The following is a 17,411-nucleotide window of genomic DNA, read 5'->3' as shown; positions in this document are numbered from 1 at the left end:
AGCCATGACCCATCTTCAATGCTCTTACTGAGGGAAGGAGGTTGTTTGCCAAAATCTCGCAGTACATGACCCCATCCATCCTCCCTTCAATATGGTGCAGTCGTCCTGTCCCCTTTGCAGAAGAGCACCCCCACAGCATGATGTTTCCACCCCCATGCTTCACGGTTGGGATGGTTTTCTTGGGGTTGTTCTCATCCTCTAAACATAGTAAGTGGAGTTGATTCCAAAAAGCTCTATTCTGCTCTCATCTGACCACATGACCTTCTCCCATGCCTCCTCTGATCATCCAGATGGTCACTGGTGAACGGGCCTGGACATGTGCTGGCTTGAGCAGGGGGACCTTGCTGCCCTGCAGGATTTTAAACCATGACAGCATCATGTGTTACTAATGTAATCTTTGTGACTGTGGTCCCAGCTCTCTTCAGGTCATTGACCAGGTCCTCCTGTGTAGTTCTGAGCTTTCTCAGAATCATCCTTACCCCACATAGTGAGATCTTGCATGGAATCCCAGACCGAGGGAGACTGACAGTCATCTTGTGTTTCTTCCACTTTCTAATAAATAATCATAACAGTTGTTGTCTTCTACCAAGCTGCTTGCCTGTTGTCCTGTAGTCCATCCCAGCCTTGTGCAGATCTACAGTTTTGTCCCTGGTGTCCTTAGCTCTTTGGTCTTGGCTATGGTGGACAGGTTGGAGTATGATTGATTGAGTGTGTGAACAGGTGTCTTTTATACAGGTAACAAGTTCAAACAGGTGCAATTAATACAGGTAAAGAGTGCAGAATAAGAGGGCTTCTTAAAGAAAAATTAACAGGTCTGTGAGACCCAGAATTCTTGCTGGTTGGTAGGTGTTCAAATATTTATTTGCAGCAGTAACATACAAATAAATTATTTAAAAAATCATACATTGTGATTTCCAGATATTTTTTTGCTTATGTCTCTCACAGTGGACATGCACCTAAGATGAAAATTTCAGACCCCTCCATGATTTCTAAGTGGGAGAACTTGCAAAATCGCAGGGTGTTCAAATACTTATTTTCGTCACTGTATCAATATTGCATAAGGAGAAGAAAATGGAGAACGTGGGCTTTCAGCCTGAATTCACCACAGATTTTATGAGTGCTGTGATATTATTCTGCAGAACTTTAGAACATCATGTTCCGATACAGAGACGCTTTTGAAAAAGGGGGAAAAAAGCGCCTCCAGGCAGAGATCAAATGATGAAGGCCAAAGCTGTCAGAAAAGATAAACACATAAAGTGGTGAAGTGGTGGAGGACAGACATAAAAGACTGAGTAAGAGGCAGCAGACAGTGCACAGCTAACTGCAGGAATTAAGAGCTCGGAGGCCATCGCCACCACAATCAGTTTGTTGTTATCGCAAGATCAACCACAAAAATGTAATTAAGTCGAGTACACGGTATTGTATCGGCCTGTGTTTGCGAGTGTGTGTCTGTAGATGATCTGTGAGATCTGACACACTGTTGGTGAATTAGTCTTACTATTGACAACATATCATTTGCAAAATACACATTTCAGCAAGCTCTATTGAAAGTGTCACCATAGCAACCGTGAAAAAGAACAAAATTCACCCATTACTCAGATCTCAGACTGGCAAGTGTGTATTTGTCCAGAAATAACAATAACCATTTTGACTATTGACCCCAATTAAATCCTGTCTTATTGTAGCTTACGACCACTGAGGCTACACGGCCAGCGGACATTACTGTTTTGAATATGAGCAAGTAAATAAGTAAAGGCACCTTGACACTTGAACGAATTTGATCCCCAAGTAAACTCGTTGTAAACTATTGTAAACTGTGCATGTACTGTGCACGCACTTCAAAACTTCTGGCATGCATTAATTTCGTGAACTAGTCGTGAACACTGCGCAACCTATTCGAAAACACCATGTGTCACCGCGTGTCATTGCACGCAGGGCATCTGACGAGTATGGCGAGATGCTACATCTATAAAAATATAACTTTACCAATACATTATCTAACTCATAAGAAGGAATGAAAATGCAACTGTTTAAACAATCCATTACCTATGAAACAAGATTCCAATCCAACGCATGACACGCACGAGACAACCTGCAGCTGTTGATAATTTCTCTATGATTCTGGGAGCGATGACAGATGGTTTCATCAACCAAGTTCTGAGAACAAATGCGTCATTGGCTATGAAATGATTATTTCATAAAGCGTGGCGCGCAGCGGGACAAAGCGGGATGCTTTGGCACGACAAATTGTGTGGCAGTGCAGGGATCAAATTTGTGCAAGTGTAAAGGTGCTTTAAGTCCCACATAGGCCCTGAGGCCCATTGGCGCTCATGAAAATTCAGTAAGGTATATCTTATATATTATATTCCAATTCTAAGGTGGAACTATGCTAGTATATAAAGGTATATCTAAAAAGGAAGAGTAAAATAGAGTAGAAAAGAGTAGAGTAGAGCCACTTAGGTGCCTGGTCTTGAGAACCAGGGATGTAGGTTAAAAAGCTTTTTTTATCCTGGTTATGGTTATGGTCATGGTTATCCCCTGGACGGGACACCAGTCTGTTGCAGATTACTTTTCCCCAACAGAGGCCAGGGCCCATTTACAGCTGACTGGAGAGCTCAGAAAAATTACTCCAAATGAAGAAATAACATGAACAGAATGGAAACATCGCAGTTGAACAGTTTCAGCTTATGATGCCATAATGCAGAAGGAAAATAGTTTTCCTGTCTGAGGGATTGATTTGACAATAAAATCAAGACAAAGCGACTCATGCTCTGCAGGAAAATCTTATCTTTATCTTTCTGAACTGATACACGTTTACCTAGTGACCTCAGGTGCAGAGTGGAAGTAGGAGGATCCTTGGGTTCTGCTGGAACAACTGCATCAATCAAACAGTCCTGGCGTTTGCTGTATGGTTGTGAGAAGCAGATGCTAACCAGTAACTTAAGGGTAAGGCCTAGATGTCTTTGGTACTAGGTCTCTGTGGAGGATCCTTGGGTACCGCTGGAATGGCTTTGTGTCAAACGAACGGTTACTTGCAGCGACTAAGACAAGGAGCATCAAATGGATGGTGATGGAGCAACAACTTCAACATGGTTCTGTGGTATTGTGGATGCAGCAAAACGCAACACCAGTGTATGGTTCCAGACTTGACTTGACTGAGCTTTGATCACTGATCATGCAATTTTGACGGTGTAATCTGACAGTTGGAGCTTTTTTTTTCAGCAATGTAAGTCCACAAACAGCCAGGACACAGAGAACAACAACACAGCGTCACTCATGCATTTAAACCAGCGTAACTGCAGATCTATACATGCAGTTCTGTTGCCACTGGAGACAGCACTGGAATTCTGGGTAACATTTGATATTTACCAGTGTGTCTTTATTGCTGTAGTGGACCATCCATCCCTCTTTGATGGCTGTACTGGAGCGCCGGGTTGTCTGTCTCACTGACTGCACCACCCTCATTAACGGGATGTAAACGCTGGAGAAGGACAAAAGCGGAAAAAAGGTGTTATTGTGTTTGTCTGATGAATGGTGTGCTGTCCCTCCAACAGTCCAACAGGGACTACAGCCCCTCCAAAGGTCCTATAGGGACCGGTTTGTGGCTTCATACTTCTGATCTCCACTGGCTCCATCCTGGTTGTTGTCAGGAGAGAAGGAACCAGGGATGCTGCAGGCTTCATCCGAGTCATCCATAGAGGACTTGTCTGAGGAATCATATTCACTGCTGTAGTCCATGGGCACCTCAGGATCCACAGTGGGACTCAACATGTCTGAGACCAAAGAGCAGAGGAAAGGAATGCTTAAATTGAACATTTCAGAATAAAAAAAAATTCCTTTTGCATTATTTGCTCATGCTACCATGCAACCACAAACAGCACTAATAGATAAGTGTAACAGGGAGGTACTAGAAGGGCAGTAAGAGAGGGCAGACCTTGGCCAAGGTCAGAAAGTCCTCTGTTTACACCTCTGTTAAAGTATTACCTTTACAACTTTCTTTATACACCGTAACAGGATTATCTTCTCCAACATTCTTATATCCTGATTGCTGACCTTCGACCAGGACTTTGGTCCTGATCTTTGTTACTGATCACTGAGCTATGTTCATCCCAACTGGCCTTTGATCCCGATCGTTCATCTTTGATTGCTGACCTTTGATTGTAATTACTGAGCTTTCATCACTGATCTTTGTACCTGCTTACTGATGTTTGATCCGCATCATTCACATTTGATTACTAAGCTTCAGTCGTCATCACTCCTCTTTGATTGCTGATCTTTGATCCTGAGGTTGACCCTGCTGACCCTGGATACTGTGAACAGATCTCTGATCCTGGTTACTCATTTTTGATAACTGTTTTTTTTTTTTTTCCTGATCACTGGGCTTTGATTCCGATCACTCATTTTTGGTCACTGACTTTTGATCCTACACACTCATATTTGATCCTTCATCTATGATCTGCGCTTTGACCTTGTCTACTGATCTTTGATACTGATCACTCATCTTTGATCCTGATGACTGACCTTTGATTGTTGATCTGTGATACTGGTTATGGAGGTTATCTCTTCTTAGCCACTTATCTGTCTTTGATCCAGCAATCAGCGTAAATGGAATCAAGACCAAAGATGAAAGCTCAAAGATCTAGGCTCAATGGCAGCATGAAAGATGAAATAATCAATGGTCCACGATCAGAAGATAGATCGGAATCAGCACTGAAATTTAATCAGATCTTTCTTGGCCCAAGATCTACCTCTCCACAACATTTCATTAACGGTTGTTCATGCCCTTTTAAGACAACCTACTGACTAACAAACTAACAGACAGACAGACAGCAACACAAAAACAACCTCCTCCAGTGCAGGTAACAACAAAAGCAACCTCTGCTCTTCATGCACCAACAACAACTACTGACAAAACTTACCGCTGTTACTTCTGCTGTCTGAGAAGATAAAAATGTTACAAGGACGATTTCAGTGATTACAACTGTTAATTTGCTTCTGACAACACAAGAATGAACTCTTTCTTGAATCCTCGCAGGATTAATGGCATTATGAAGGTGTTTTCTCTAACCTCCAATCGTCTCTCCGAGACAGTCGTTAGGGACCTTGTAGGCACATCTTTTGTGACAGTTGAACTTGCAGTCTGGAAGGAAGAACACAGGATTTATTATAACTAGATACTGTGCAGCGTTTAGTCTGTTGTGCTTGATAGAAACCTAGTAAAAATATTCACCTTTGCATTGCAGGCCCTGTCTGAACAGCCCTCGCAGAAGCCGCTTGCAGTACTGGCACACGGTGGGTCGTGTGTACGAGTGCACAGCAAATGTGTGCGGCACCTTCACCTTGGTCATCAGAATCTTGTCTAGATGAACTGGGCGGCCTGTGTAGAAGCGCCGGGCTTCACTGGGCGTCCGCGGCTGCTGGGACAGAAATCAACAGCAGTCAGGAAAAATGTCTAGAAAATAACACATTATCCTAAAAAACAAAACAAAACAAAAAAACACGCATTTTTGATGTATTTAAAGGGTATATCTCTTGTAACTGAAGTGGCAAATCAACATAAAGAATTATGAAAATATTGGTGTATTGTGTGTTATTTTTGGTGCCATATACAGTGAGCTATTAAGCCATAAACATAGGGAATACAGCCTAATTTCATCTGCTGTTTTGAAACAGTCAGATTTGTTAGTCTGCAGTAAAAGTTGATTTTCCTGACATCTCTTTTGGGACCTCCCTCCAAAGTAACTGTGGCTTGTGTATTGAAAAATGGATGGGAAGAGAGGAATTTTTTACAGTTGGAATTCGTTATTTTGGTGGACTTTTGCATTGCATATGTCGAAATGGTGAACAGGTGTGTTGTGTGAGTGTACAGAAACACCAGTCCTGATAGCTATAAGGTGCACATTTATTTCTTTTTTACACACCTCCCAGAAAGATCAGAAATGCAGTCAAGAACAGAGTTGGGAATTGGCTTAAAAAAAAAAACACTTGAGTCTAAACAAGGATGTTATCCCTTCCATTCGTGTGGCAGCCAGAATTGTGACAAAGCATGTTTCCTCTCCAGAAAGTGTGGAACAGGCCACATTTGTGCAGACTTGTGCTTTGAACAGTTTTTCCAAGGTAAAGATTTACGGATTTGGAAACTAGTGTTGTTGGAGGTTTGCACTCTATAACCGTGTCACTCTAGTTTTATTTGATTTTCAAACATTTATGCATTAAGATCCTGAATTTTCAATCTTGAATTTTATGTATAAATAAATAAATACATAACATGTAAAAAAGTGTGTTGTCACTTCATCGCCACCGTAGACGATTTTGGATTGCAAACAACACAAATCCTTTTTTGACTGTTCAAAGAAAATTGTTGTGCTCAAACACACGTCACTATGATTATATGGTAAATGCTGTATATTGCTTTCTTCAAAGTCAACACCAGCTGCATGTAGCAGCCAGGGTAGCTGAGACTTTGAACTTGTGTTAGATCCATCATGATGATACTGTTTAGATGACACTCTGCTTTGCTTTTACAAAACAAATGCACCAGAGTTCACTTGGAAGCAACCTGCAAAATTCACCTTCTTGAAAGATCAATGAATGACAAGCCAGAGTTTGAATGATGGCATGTGAATCTCCTGACATCTGCTTTATATGGGAAGGAGGTTTGGAAGAGCAGAATTTCCACCTGTTAAAACTGCAGCAGATTAAGTAGAAAAATGAATGTTTAATGTGGTGAATTAAATGGAAAATAGATATGCCAGCAGGTATACACGGGGTCTAAGCACTGTGTGCGGAGCGCCTCCCGAGCCACCGCCAGAGCAGTGCAACTCCTAATGTTTTAAATGGTAGGGTTAGCGTAGGGTAGACCAACGTGGGGGACAGTGCTATCGTGCCAAGTGTGCCGTCAACAGTGGTGGGCACTGTTCAGCTAATCCGATAACCGATACTTATCGAAGTTAAATGTTTTTGTTAGCAGATTAGCTTTTCAGATAAGTTCAAAAACCACCAGCGGACCAATTATCTTCCGATAAATTTAGTCTGCTAACATTTTTATTGCTGGTAAAGTGAGCAAAGTTTAACGGTCAAAAACATTTGCAAACCCTAAAATCAACCAATTTAGTCCCAGTCATGTGTAGATCAGTGGTTTGTGGCAGACTGGCTGTCGCTTGCTGATGACGTCATCCTTAAGCGCACAACGTGATTGGCCGGTTGACGCAGGGAGCATTGTGGGTAGTGTAGTTCAGGTTCACTTTGGATGTTACACTGTTACTGTCCACTTGACACAAACAAAACAGACTAATTTTAACATTATTTTATTTTATTTCTTTGTGGCTGACTGGATAATTTAATCGCCAAGACTCAGTGGGAGAGAGGAGATCTCACGGCACAGCTATGTTACAGAGGGACTTTTCTTCACCGTTTTAGACACCATTTTGGATAATCAGGACATTTTATGTGGATTATTTTCTTCATGAATCCCACTGAAACTAACAGGTAAGAATTTATATTTAAATTTTAAAAATGTATGCATTAATGGACGTATTTCGGTTGTTTAAACCGCAGGGTTCAAAGCGTGTGAAAAAAGCAGCAGCTTTTAGTTTGTAAATGACGGTGTATAAACTGTAATTTCTAATACTTTTGAAAGATGATGACAGTGTTTGGGGTTTTATTTTTATTCATTCATTTTTCATGCGTTCTTTTTGTGTTTGTGATCCTTGAATTTACCCAGCAGCCCCTGCGGCACTTAAAGTGAAACTGGTTTATCAGAATCCGACAGTGTAATCTGATGTGGCCGCGTCCAAATCAATACTAAAAGTTAGCGGCTATCGGTTATCTGTAATAAAGATATTTTTTTTAGCAGTTTATCGGTTTAGTTTCATAAAAGATAACTTTTCAGTTATCGGATTAATGGTTATCAAAGCTAATGTTTTGGTTAGCTGTGCCCACCACTGGCCGTCAAGAGAACAAACTTCAACCATGATGTCCATTCTTTTTCGGCACATCCACTGACGAACACCTGTGACTCTCACTATCCTGTGCAGGGTCCTTCTCTCTGCCACTGTTGTGAGACACTCCAGTTCAGTGCCAGCAACACAGCCGGCCTTCCTCACCAGCCTGTCCACTCGTCCAGCATCCCTCTTCTTTGTGCTGTCTCACCAGCAACACAATAGCATAAAAGAAGAGTGTCATTTGAGTGTCTTTTGTATAATGAGGCATGCCCACTTTATGCAGTCATCACCAAATTGTTGGATTCAACTCAGATGTGAGCCACAATTACAACAAAGTGAAATTAATGCAATTTGGTGCATGTGTTTTAAATCAATTTTTGCCATTTTTCCATTTGTTGCACCCCCTAGTGAGCTACACCTTCCAAATTGGCAGGCAGCATTTACTCATGGATAAGCATCATTGTGCAAAGTTTTATGCTTATCTCAAGTAACTTTGGGAAGATATGCAAGTTTTTTTCTGTTCTGACTGCTCCCTGCAGTAGGTTCTCCTTTATAAAGTTGGCAACTTTTGACCAATCAAGCTCATTTTAATAACTTTAACTCCTAATGGTTCATAGAGTCCACTTGCAAAGACGGGTGTCGATCGAAGTGACAGCTTGGGATGAGATAGATTTGAAAGATTTTACATATTTTTGCAATATTGTGTAAAAATGGAAAAACAGAAAAGGGTGTAGCCTATATCAGAAGATTTGTCTGATGCCACGGAATCTGTGAATGTGTGAATGTTGATGTTCCATTTTGGAGTTCTTATCAAAAAAGTTAAGAATATGCATTTTTCTTCATTATAATGCCACCTGGTAGCAAAGAATGTCAATTTTTGCTTGAGTCCTACCTCATGCTGGTCTGTAACATCCCTGAAAATTTCAGCCTGGTGTGTGCCACACCCACTTTTAATAATAATAATAACAGTGACTTGGATTTATAGAGTGACACCCAAAGCGCTTTACGATTTGCATTATTCATTCATTGCACATTCACACATTGGTGGTGGTAAGCTACTAGTGTAGCCACAGCTGCCCTGGGGCAAACTGACGGAAGCGTGGCAGCCACTGTGCGCCTACAGCCCCTCCAACCACCACCGCATTCATACACAGGCAAGACACAGGCACTTCTCTAATTAAAAAGGCAATAGGCCACACCCCCTTTCATCAATCATGGTGTACTTATGAATTCCAAGTAAGACCTGTCCCAAGATTATCCTTCTCAAATTTGGTACAATTCTGATAAGCCAATTTAGAGATATGAATTGTAGAGGCTGATGGCGCCCTCTAGTGTCTAATCAAAAGTATTTTAATCAGGCTGCCCCTCTGTACTATTCTGCATCAGCCACGCAAGTTTTGTGCAGATAGGAGGTACTGTTACGAAGGTAAGTCCAACTTCCTGTGTTATGTGTTTGTAACAGGACATTTGTCCGTTATTTCTCAGATTGGTTAAGGCCAATCAAGCTCATTTGAATAACTTAAGCTTCTGAGGTCCAGTAGACTCTGCGTGCAACGTTTGGTATTGATCAGAAAAACGGTATGGGTTGCGTCTCAAAAAGCCAGCTTTGCATATTTTGCAAATTTGTAACAAAAAAAAAACTATCTTGGCACAAATGGGTGTGGCCTAACTCAAGAGATTCCGTTTGAGCCAGTGAATGTGTCCATATAAGGCGCTTGAATGTGCACTCTATGGGTTGGGACTTATAGGCCAAAATGCAAACATGCTGCAATAGCGCCCCCTATAGGCTGAGTTTTTTTTTTTATTGTGTCTGAGTTATGTGCAGGGTTTTGTACCAGTTCTGAAAGTGGCATCTCTCCAGCTTGTATGATCTAGGCTCCAGTACGGCATTCATGGAGAAAAACAATAATGAAAGAAAGGGGTCCAAGCCCCTAATAACACAGCGGTACCATTTGTGTGTGTGAGCGGATGAGGCTGGTGTCCTCTGCACTGGTGGACACTGTCCCCGCGCTGCACACCGAGTCTGTGGTGGACAGACGAAGGGACTGGCTGCTGGTGAGAGACGTAGTGGACAGACGTCGCTTTCGAGCTCCGCTGCAGTTGTTTGGAATACTGAAAGCACAGCGCTTATGGTAATTCAGGCCACATCCTGCAGGGGGCAGCACATATTTAGGCACCAGGAAAGGAAGAGTTTTTCAAATGTATTTATTTTTGGGTGAGACTCAGAGAAATGAACAAGACCACATCAGAGTCCAAATGCTGTTGTCTGCGTTTTCTCACCGTCACACTTGAGTCCTTGTCTGACCAGGCCAAACAACATCTCTCCACAGTGATCACAGAAGGCCGGGGCCCGGTACGAGTGCACGTTGAGAGCATGTGGCCGGATCTGGAAGTCTTCAACGGTGGCTGCAGCTACAACAGACAAAAACAAAGATCACAGCGGGTGTCAACATAAAGTCACAACTGTAATTATAACACAGATGTCATTGAATAGGAGCACAGAAAGGCTGATGTCTGTAGTTGTGGTGCAGAATGAAGAAGAATCAACAGGAGATAACAGAGAAAAGAACCAACACTTTACATACTGCTGTGGATTTACTGAAACTGTGCAGCTCCACTCACTTTGTCTTTCTGCTAACAAAAATTCAATAATGTCATGTCCAGTTAAATGCTACACGGTAACAACTTTAGGAGCATTTAATCATTATGGACATTCGCCAATCAATAAACACATCAACGTTATTGACACTGACATGGACTGATCTCTGCGCCTGTTCACCATCAGTGTAAATAAGCCAAAGTGGTTTTTGCTAGCTGGCATTTTACTCGTTTGTTTTGTGATCTCGACGGTTTATGATCTTTGGGTGTTTTTGAGCAATTTACGTGGACCCAAGGATCCCCTGAAAACACAGAGTATCAAAGTCGTCGCCTTAAGTCACTTGTTAGCCTCCCCGTCTCATAACAATACAGTAAAACAGGAAGCACCAATATGGAAATAAATCTGTGCCATCAGAGTTTGAATTCGAATTTTGAAGGTGGAGTATTTTTAGCATCAAAATCAGAGTTTGATGAATTTGTTTAGCATCAAACTATTCAGCCTCAAAAACGTCAACCTAAAAAAATTAAACCTAAGAAAATTAAACCTAAGAAAATTCAACCTCAGAAAATTCAACCGTCAAAAAATAGAAAAGAAGGGAGAAGCAATTGATCCCGGTCTAAATCAACGTTGGATGATTGAGACCGGGATCAATTGCTTCTCCCTTCTTTTCTATTTTTTGACGGTTGAATTTTCTGAGGTTGAATTTTCTTAGGTTTAATTTTTTTAGGTTGATTTTTTTTTTAAGTTGAATTTTTTGAGGTTGAAATTTTAGGCTGAATTTTTCAAGGTTGAATTCTTTTAGGTTGATTTTTTTTTTTTTTTTTTTTTTTTTAGGCTGAAGTTTTTGAGGCTGAATAATTTGATGCTAAACAAATTCAACCTTAAAAAATCTAATTCAAATTCTGATGGCACAGATTTACTTCCATACACCAAGACCCTAAAGATTTGGACCTTCGTTTTCCTGCAAAGCATCACCAAATGACACCCAAAACTAAAGGGTTGTTACTCCTGAATATACAATAAAATAGACCTTTACTTTGCACCAACTGATTGAAAACCTTTAAAGATTTCAGTAAAATGAGTTGGCATCAAGTTTAGATGTTCTCACTTCAACAACAATGATAAAATCACAACACAGTGACAGTATTTCCAATGTAGTGATGACTAGTTACGCACCAGAGAGCACCACCTCCACCAGATCCCCCTCTTGGATGTCACTGGCAGCTTTGACCAGTTGTAGGATGTTGTTGCTGGATGTGTCATGCTTGAACAGTAAAATCTTGTCATAGATGCCATAGAAGCCACACTCTGGGAACTGCAAAACAACAACAACAAAAAGCACAATGTAAACCCATGGCAGGATCAAGGATGGCAGGACACACAAACTGGAACCTCCAGTGTCTGCAGATACCACTCCTTTCCCCCTCATCTTAAAAAAACTCATTTGTTAATTAGATTTAGACAGAACTTTATTGGGAAGACTCCCTCAGGGAAATTGAGGTTCCAGCAGGATTGTATAGCAGCACACAGGGTAAGAAGCACACATAGTATCAAAAGTGAAAGTAAAAAAAAGAAAAAGTTTGCAATATAAATGCCAGACATATTGATCAATACTGGTTTACTGGCTCCTACTGTTCCTCTCATTCCCGTCCTCTGTCTTCCTGTTACTCCTCCTCCCCCTGAGTGAGGAGTTGTACAGTCTGATGGAGGGAATAAATACTAATAAACAATGTACTTTACAAAGCTAGCCAGCTACAAAAAAAAAAAGCAACTTAAACTGTGGGAAAAATATTCTACTCCTCAAGAAAAACATACAAAGCCCACAACTTGACTCAAGATCTACAAAAGAAGACTCAGACTGGATTTTTATAGATATATTTTTGTTGTTGTTTCTTTGTTTTTTTTATTTCCATTATTCAATCCAATAATTTTCGACAATATTGACCACTACCGACCTAACATAGATGTGTTGGGGCACACCTACGTCAGATGTGTGAGTGTGATTTGCAACAGAAAAGTGCTACGATTGCAACGTTTTCCCATCGGTCAACTGTGTGCAGTGATTAGTAACTGAATGTTTGTTTCCTGACAGGTCTTCTAGGCAAATCAGAACCTCACCAGCTTATTGGGGTTTTTTTCTTGGTCTGAAAATTCCTCAGTACAAATAAACAAAAGTGAAAATAGTATCAGAAGCAACCAGCCATCACGCCAAAGTGTTTCTGCCAGCTGCACAACACCAGCAATACAAGATGAATTATTAAAGTCACAAATCCAACACATCTCCTCAGTCAATAATTCTTCATACTATCAATATTTATGTGGAACATTGGCTTCTGACCTTTGCCAATTATGACAAAAAAGTGCCAAAAAGGAAATACATGGGCATCAATGGTGACACTGCTGGTTGACTTCCATATGAACCCAAAGCTGCATATTTTTCAAACCTTAAAACTGCATCAACCAATATTGATGGTGATATTATTTAAATAATATATTAACCTTATAAGTGGAGCCATATTCTAAGACTGATGTAGGTATCGATATAAATTGTGTATTAGAATAAAGTATACATAGCTGGTCTCATTTTTTTCAGACATTGTTGGGCCACTAGCTCGGCAACAAATAAGTAGGTTCCTATGCATTATTTCACTGGCAGCTTGAGTAAAAATAATTTTTTTGCCCTGTTGACTGTCAGTGGATTAAATCTTTTTTTTTCCAAAAAACAATCAAATTTATTACATTTGCATAGCGCCAAATAACTACAAAGCTGCCTCAAAGTGCTTCACATAAGTAACTTCTAACCTTGCCAACCCTTAGAGCAAGCACACAGGTGACAGTGGTAAGGAAAAATCCCTCTGATGATTTGAGGAAGAAACTTCAAGCAGACCAGACTCAAAGGAGTGACCCTCTGCTTGGGCCATTCTAACAGTTACAAGGTTTTTACAAAGTTTTACAAAGCTGAAGAAACAGAAAACAGGAAATCAAGACAACATCTGTTGAATCCCCTTAGCAAAAAGGAGTTTATTCAAGTGTACTATGAGTATACTTATTTTTTACTAAAATTGAGGAAGTATACTTGAAGGTGACTTTTTATAAACTATATTTTATATACTTAAGAATAGTATAGTGAAGTATACTTGGCTTATACTGAAAAGTATAAACAAAAGTGTAAGTCTCAGTACATTAATACTAAGACTTACACTTATACTCTAATACTAAAACTTATACTTTTTACATCTTTCTGCCACAAAGTACTAACACTTATTATGCACTTGGAGCAAGATATACTAAGTCAAGCCATTGACTCACGTAACTGAAAAGAAGTCATAAAAGTACAGATTTTTTTTTCTATGTAGTTATTTTTTTTTAAATTTATTTATTTATTTTTTTTGTGGTTCCAAAGGTTGACACTTTTCTTTTACCTTTTTTGACAAGGAAGAACTTTAGCTCTCAGTTGAAGACGCTATGTTTACATTTTTACAAATAAGGACTTGATCTTGGAGAGACCATTGTGTTTACATTTTACATGCACTTTTTCCTTTAATTTTCTCCACAAAGGAAGGACTTGATTTCATAGGTCTTTGTTTTTGAAATGTTTGAAAATACGAGGTCTATTAGAAAAGTATCCAACCTTATTATTTTTTTCAAAAACCATATGGATTTGAATCATGTGTGATTGTGTCAGACAAGTTTGAACCCTCATGTGCATGTGTGAGTTTTTCCACGCCTGTCGGTTGCATCATTCGCCTGTGAGCAGGCTTTGAGTGAGGAGTGGTCCAGCCCCCTCATCGGATTTTCATTGCCAGGAAATGGCGGAATGATTTGGGCTTTTTTTCCATCAGAATTTTTTCAGAAACTGTTAGAGACTGGCAGCTGGAAACCATTAGAAAAATTTATCTGGCTTTCTGTGAAAATGTTACAGGCTTAGTAGAGAATAAGGAGTGTTACTGTCGCTTTAAGGACGGCCCCCAGCGGCTGTGGGGCGCCGCGCTTCGAAGCCGCAATTGACAGGCTGAACGACCATTTCATTTCTAAACGGATGGCTGTATGGATCCGTGACCATCGTGTGCCATTTCTCTGGTTATCACAAGAGCTGGATATCAGCCATTTTCCAGCAGATTTCACTTTTAACAAGAGATTTTGTCATGGAAAGCCGAGCGGAGGCTTCGCGCGTCACAACCGATTTGCTGATGGAGCGAGACAAAGGAACACCTCCGTTTTGGTCTCACAGGATGGCTTTGAGATGGCGTTCAGACAGCTGTCGGTGGTTTTTCCATCGAGTGATTATCTGAGAAATTGTGGATGTGCCTGGACATGCCAGAACATGTCCCATGAGGCTTCATCACGGCGTTGCTGTGTGCCATGCGGCACCGCCCCTCTTTCCATGACAAAAACTCTTGTAACAGTGGAATGTGCCGTTCATTTCCAAACTGAACTCTGTGTTTTATCCGGGACGTCGTCTGACTAGCACAGGAATTGTGAAAAGACGTGGACATCAGCACTTTTTCGGCACATTGAGACAGACGTGCGGAGGAATTCCGCGCATCGCGGGGGTGCCGCATGGCTCACAGCAACGCTGTGGTGAAGCCTCACGGGACATGTTCTGGCATGTCCAGGCACATCCACAATTTCTCGGATAATCACTCGATGGAAAAACCACCGACAGCTGTCTGAACGCCATCTCAAAGCTGTCCTGTGAGACCAAAACGGAGGTGGTTTTGTCTCGCTCCAGTAGCGAATCCATCGTGACGCGCGAAGCCTCCGCTCGGCTTTCCATGACAAAATCTCTTGTTAAAAGTGCAATCTGCCGGAAAATGGTTGATGTCCAGCTCTTGTGATAACCAGAGAAATGGCACACGATGGTCACGGATCCAGACAGCCATCCATTTAGAAATGAAATGGTCGTTCAGCCTGTCGATGGCGGCTTCGAAGCGCGGCACGCCCCACAGCCGCTGGGGGCCATCCTTAAAGCGACAGTAACACTCCTTATTCTCTACCAAGCCCGTAACATTTTCACCGAAAGCCAGATAAATTTTTCTAATGGTTTCCAGCTGCCAGTCTCTAACAGTTTCTGAAAAAATTCTGATGGGAAAAAAATCCCAAATCATTCCACCATTTCCTGACAATGAAAATCCGCCGAGGGGGCTGGACCACTCCTCACTCGCCTGCTCACAGGCGAATGACACAACCAACAGGCGTGGAAAAACTCACGCATGCGCACGAGGGTTCAAGCTTGTCTGACGCAATCACACGTGATTCAAATCCATATGGTTTTTGAAAAAATAATAAGGTTGGATACTTTTCTAATAGACCTCGTATATCAAACTTGTTTTCAACATTCTGTCGTGATTTTTTAAATGCATCACACTCTTGTGTACATACAGTATGAGTAAACGTTTTTTCAGTATATAAATAATAAGCTACAAGTAATATGCCAAGCAAAATTAAAGTATAAAAAGTAAAATAGTGAAATAACCAATGTTTATAACAGTATACCTTAAGTATACAATAATAAACTAAAAATAGGGACTCAAAGTATACAACTACTACAATGGCAGTATATCGATAAGTGCACTTGTGGTATACTTTAAGCATAGGAGAGGGATATATCAAGTACATTGATAAGTGTACGTGTGGTATACTTTAAGCATACAAGAGGGATATACCAAGTACATTGATAGTATATAGATGAGTGTACTTGTATACTTTAAAGTTTACTTTTGCAAACTTAAACTTTAAAATATACTTTTATAAACTTGAAATGTTCCAATTTAGTCCGAAAAAGTATTAAATTTGTGTACTTTCTAGTATACTAACAGTACACAGTCTGTAGTATACTTGCTATACTTATACTTATACTGAAGGATACTTAATAAAATGAACTTTAAGTATACTACTTTTTGCTAAGGGTCAGCTTCAAGCATGGCATCTCACGGTCAGTCTAACATCCCGTTGTCTACAGGCGCCACTCCCCTCCGTACCTCGGACAGAAAGAAAAACAGCACAATCAGTCGGCTGGAAAAAAAAACACACCTAAAGTGTAATTCAGCAACAATAAATTGACAGGAAAGCAGAGAGAATATAAAGGTGATCGCCGGCCACTAGCCCTAAGCTTCACCAACGGACCCAGTATTTAGATAAAGTTGAGGCAGAGACCCTTTACATTACTAATGAAATGACTTTAAAAGGATAGGAAGCACAGTACCATACTATGCCAGTAAGATAGCCATACAAAAGGGAGAATAAATGCATCTGAAGTCTGGATTTCAAAGTCTCTACAGAATCTGACTGTTTTATCTCCATAGGGAGATCATTCTATAAACAGGGGCACGATAAGAGAAAGCTCTGTGACCTGCAGAATTTTTATTCACCTTAGGGACACAAAGCAGTCCTGTGCACTGACAATGCAGAGCCTGGGTCGGTACGTAGGGTTTAATTAGGTCAGCTAAGTAGGGAGGCGCCAGTCCATGAACAATTTTATAGGTTAGTAGCAGAACCTTAAAATCTGACCTCACAGACAAAGGAAACCAGTGAAGAAGTGTAATGTGGTCGAACTTTTTGGTTCCTGTCAAGAGTCTGGCAGCAGCATTTTGAACCAATTGGAGACCCCCTAATGCTGGTCTGTGGTAAACAAGAGAATAGAACATTGCGGGAGTCCAATCTAGAAGAGACAAATGCATGAATCAGAGTCACAGCCATAGACAGGATGGGACGAATCTTAGCTATATTTCACAGGTGGAACAAAGCAGTCCTCTTAATATCTCTAAGGTGTAGGTCAAAGAACGTCTGGAACAAAAACCATCATTTCAGTCTTGTCTGAGTTTAAAAGCAAGAAACTGCTGGACATCCAGCATTTTAAGGACACAAGG

At 40.8% G+C, this 17,411-nt stretch overlaps 1 protein-coding gene across 4 annotated transcripts in view; it reads right to left on the bottom strand.

The window, feature by feature from the left end:
- Window positions 1-17,411, bottom strand: part of prkd2 (protein kinase D2) — a 187,509-nt gene that overhangs the window by 20,301 nt on the left and 149,797 nt on the right. Inside the window, exons 2-9 of one of the 4 annotated variants that reach the window (XM_034169256.1) lie at window positions 11,719-11,857; window positions 10,224-10,355; window positions 9,893-10,092; window positions 5,231-5,417; window positions 5,069-5,140; window positions 4,920-4,937; window positions 3,614-3,773; window positions 3,370-3,481 (exon numbers count right to left, since the gene is read on the bottom strand). In XM_034169256.1, the coding sequence (XP_034025147.1) occupies window positions 3,370-3,481; window positions 3,614-3,773; window positions 4,920-4,937; window positions 5,069-5,140; window positions 5,231-5,417; window positions 9,893-10,092; window positions 10,224-10,355; window positions 11,719-11,857 (1,020 nt within the window). The remainder of the gene's footprint in view (window positions 1-3,369; window positions 3,482-3,613; window positions 3,774-4,919; window positions 4,938-5,068; window positions 5,141-5,230; window positions 5,418-9,892; window positions 10,093-10,223; window positions 10,356-11,718; window positions 11,858-17,411) is intronic. The other 3 variants (XM_034169257.1, XM_034169259.1, XM_034169260.1) reach the window with 3 other exon arrangements.

Source organism: Thalassophryne amazonica, chromosome 4, assembly GCF_902500255.1.
Source record: "Thalassophryne amazonica chromosome 4, fThaAma1.1, whole genome shotgun sequence".
Classification (NCBI taxonomy): Eukaryota; Metazoa; Chordata; class Actinopteri; order Batrachoidiformes; family Batrachoididae; genus Thalassophryne; species Thalassophryne amazonica.
This window is presented reverse-complemented; position numbering and strand designations above follow the sequence as displayed.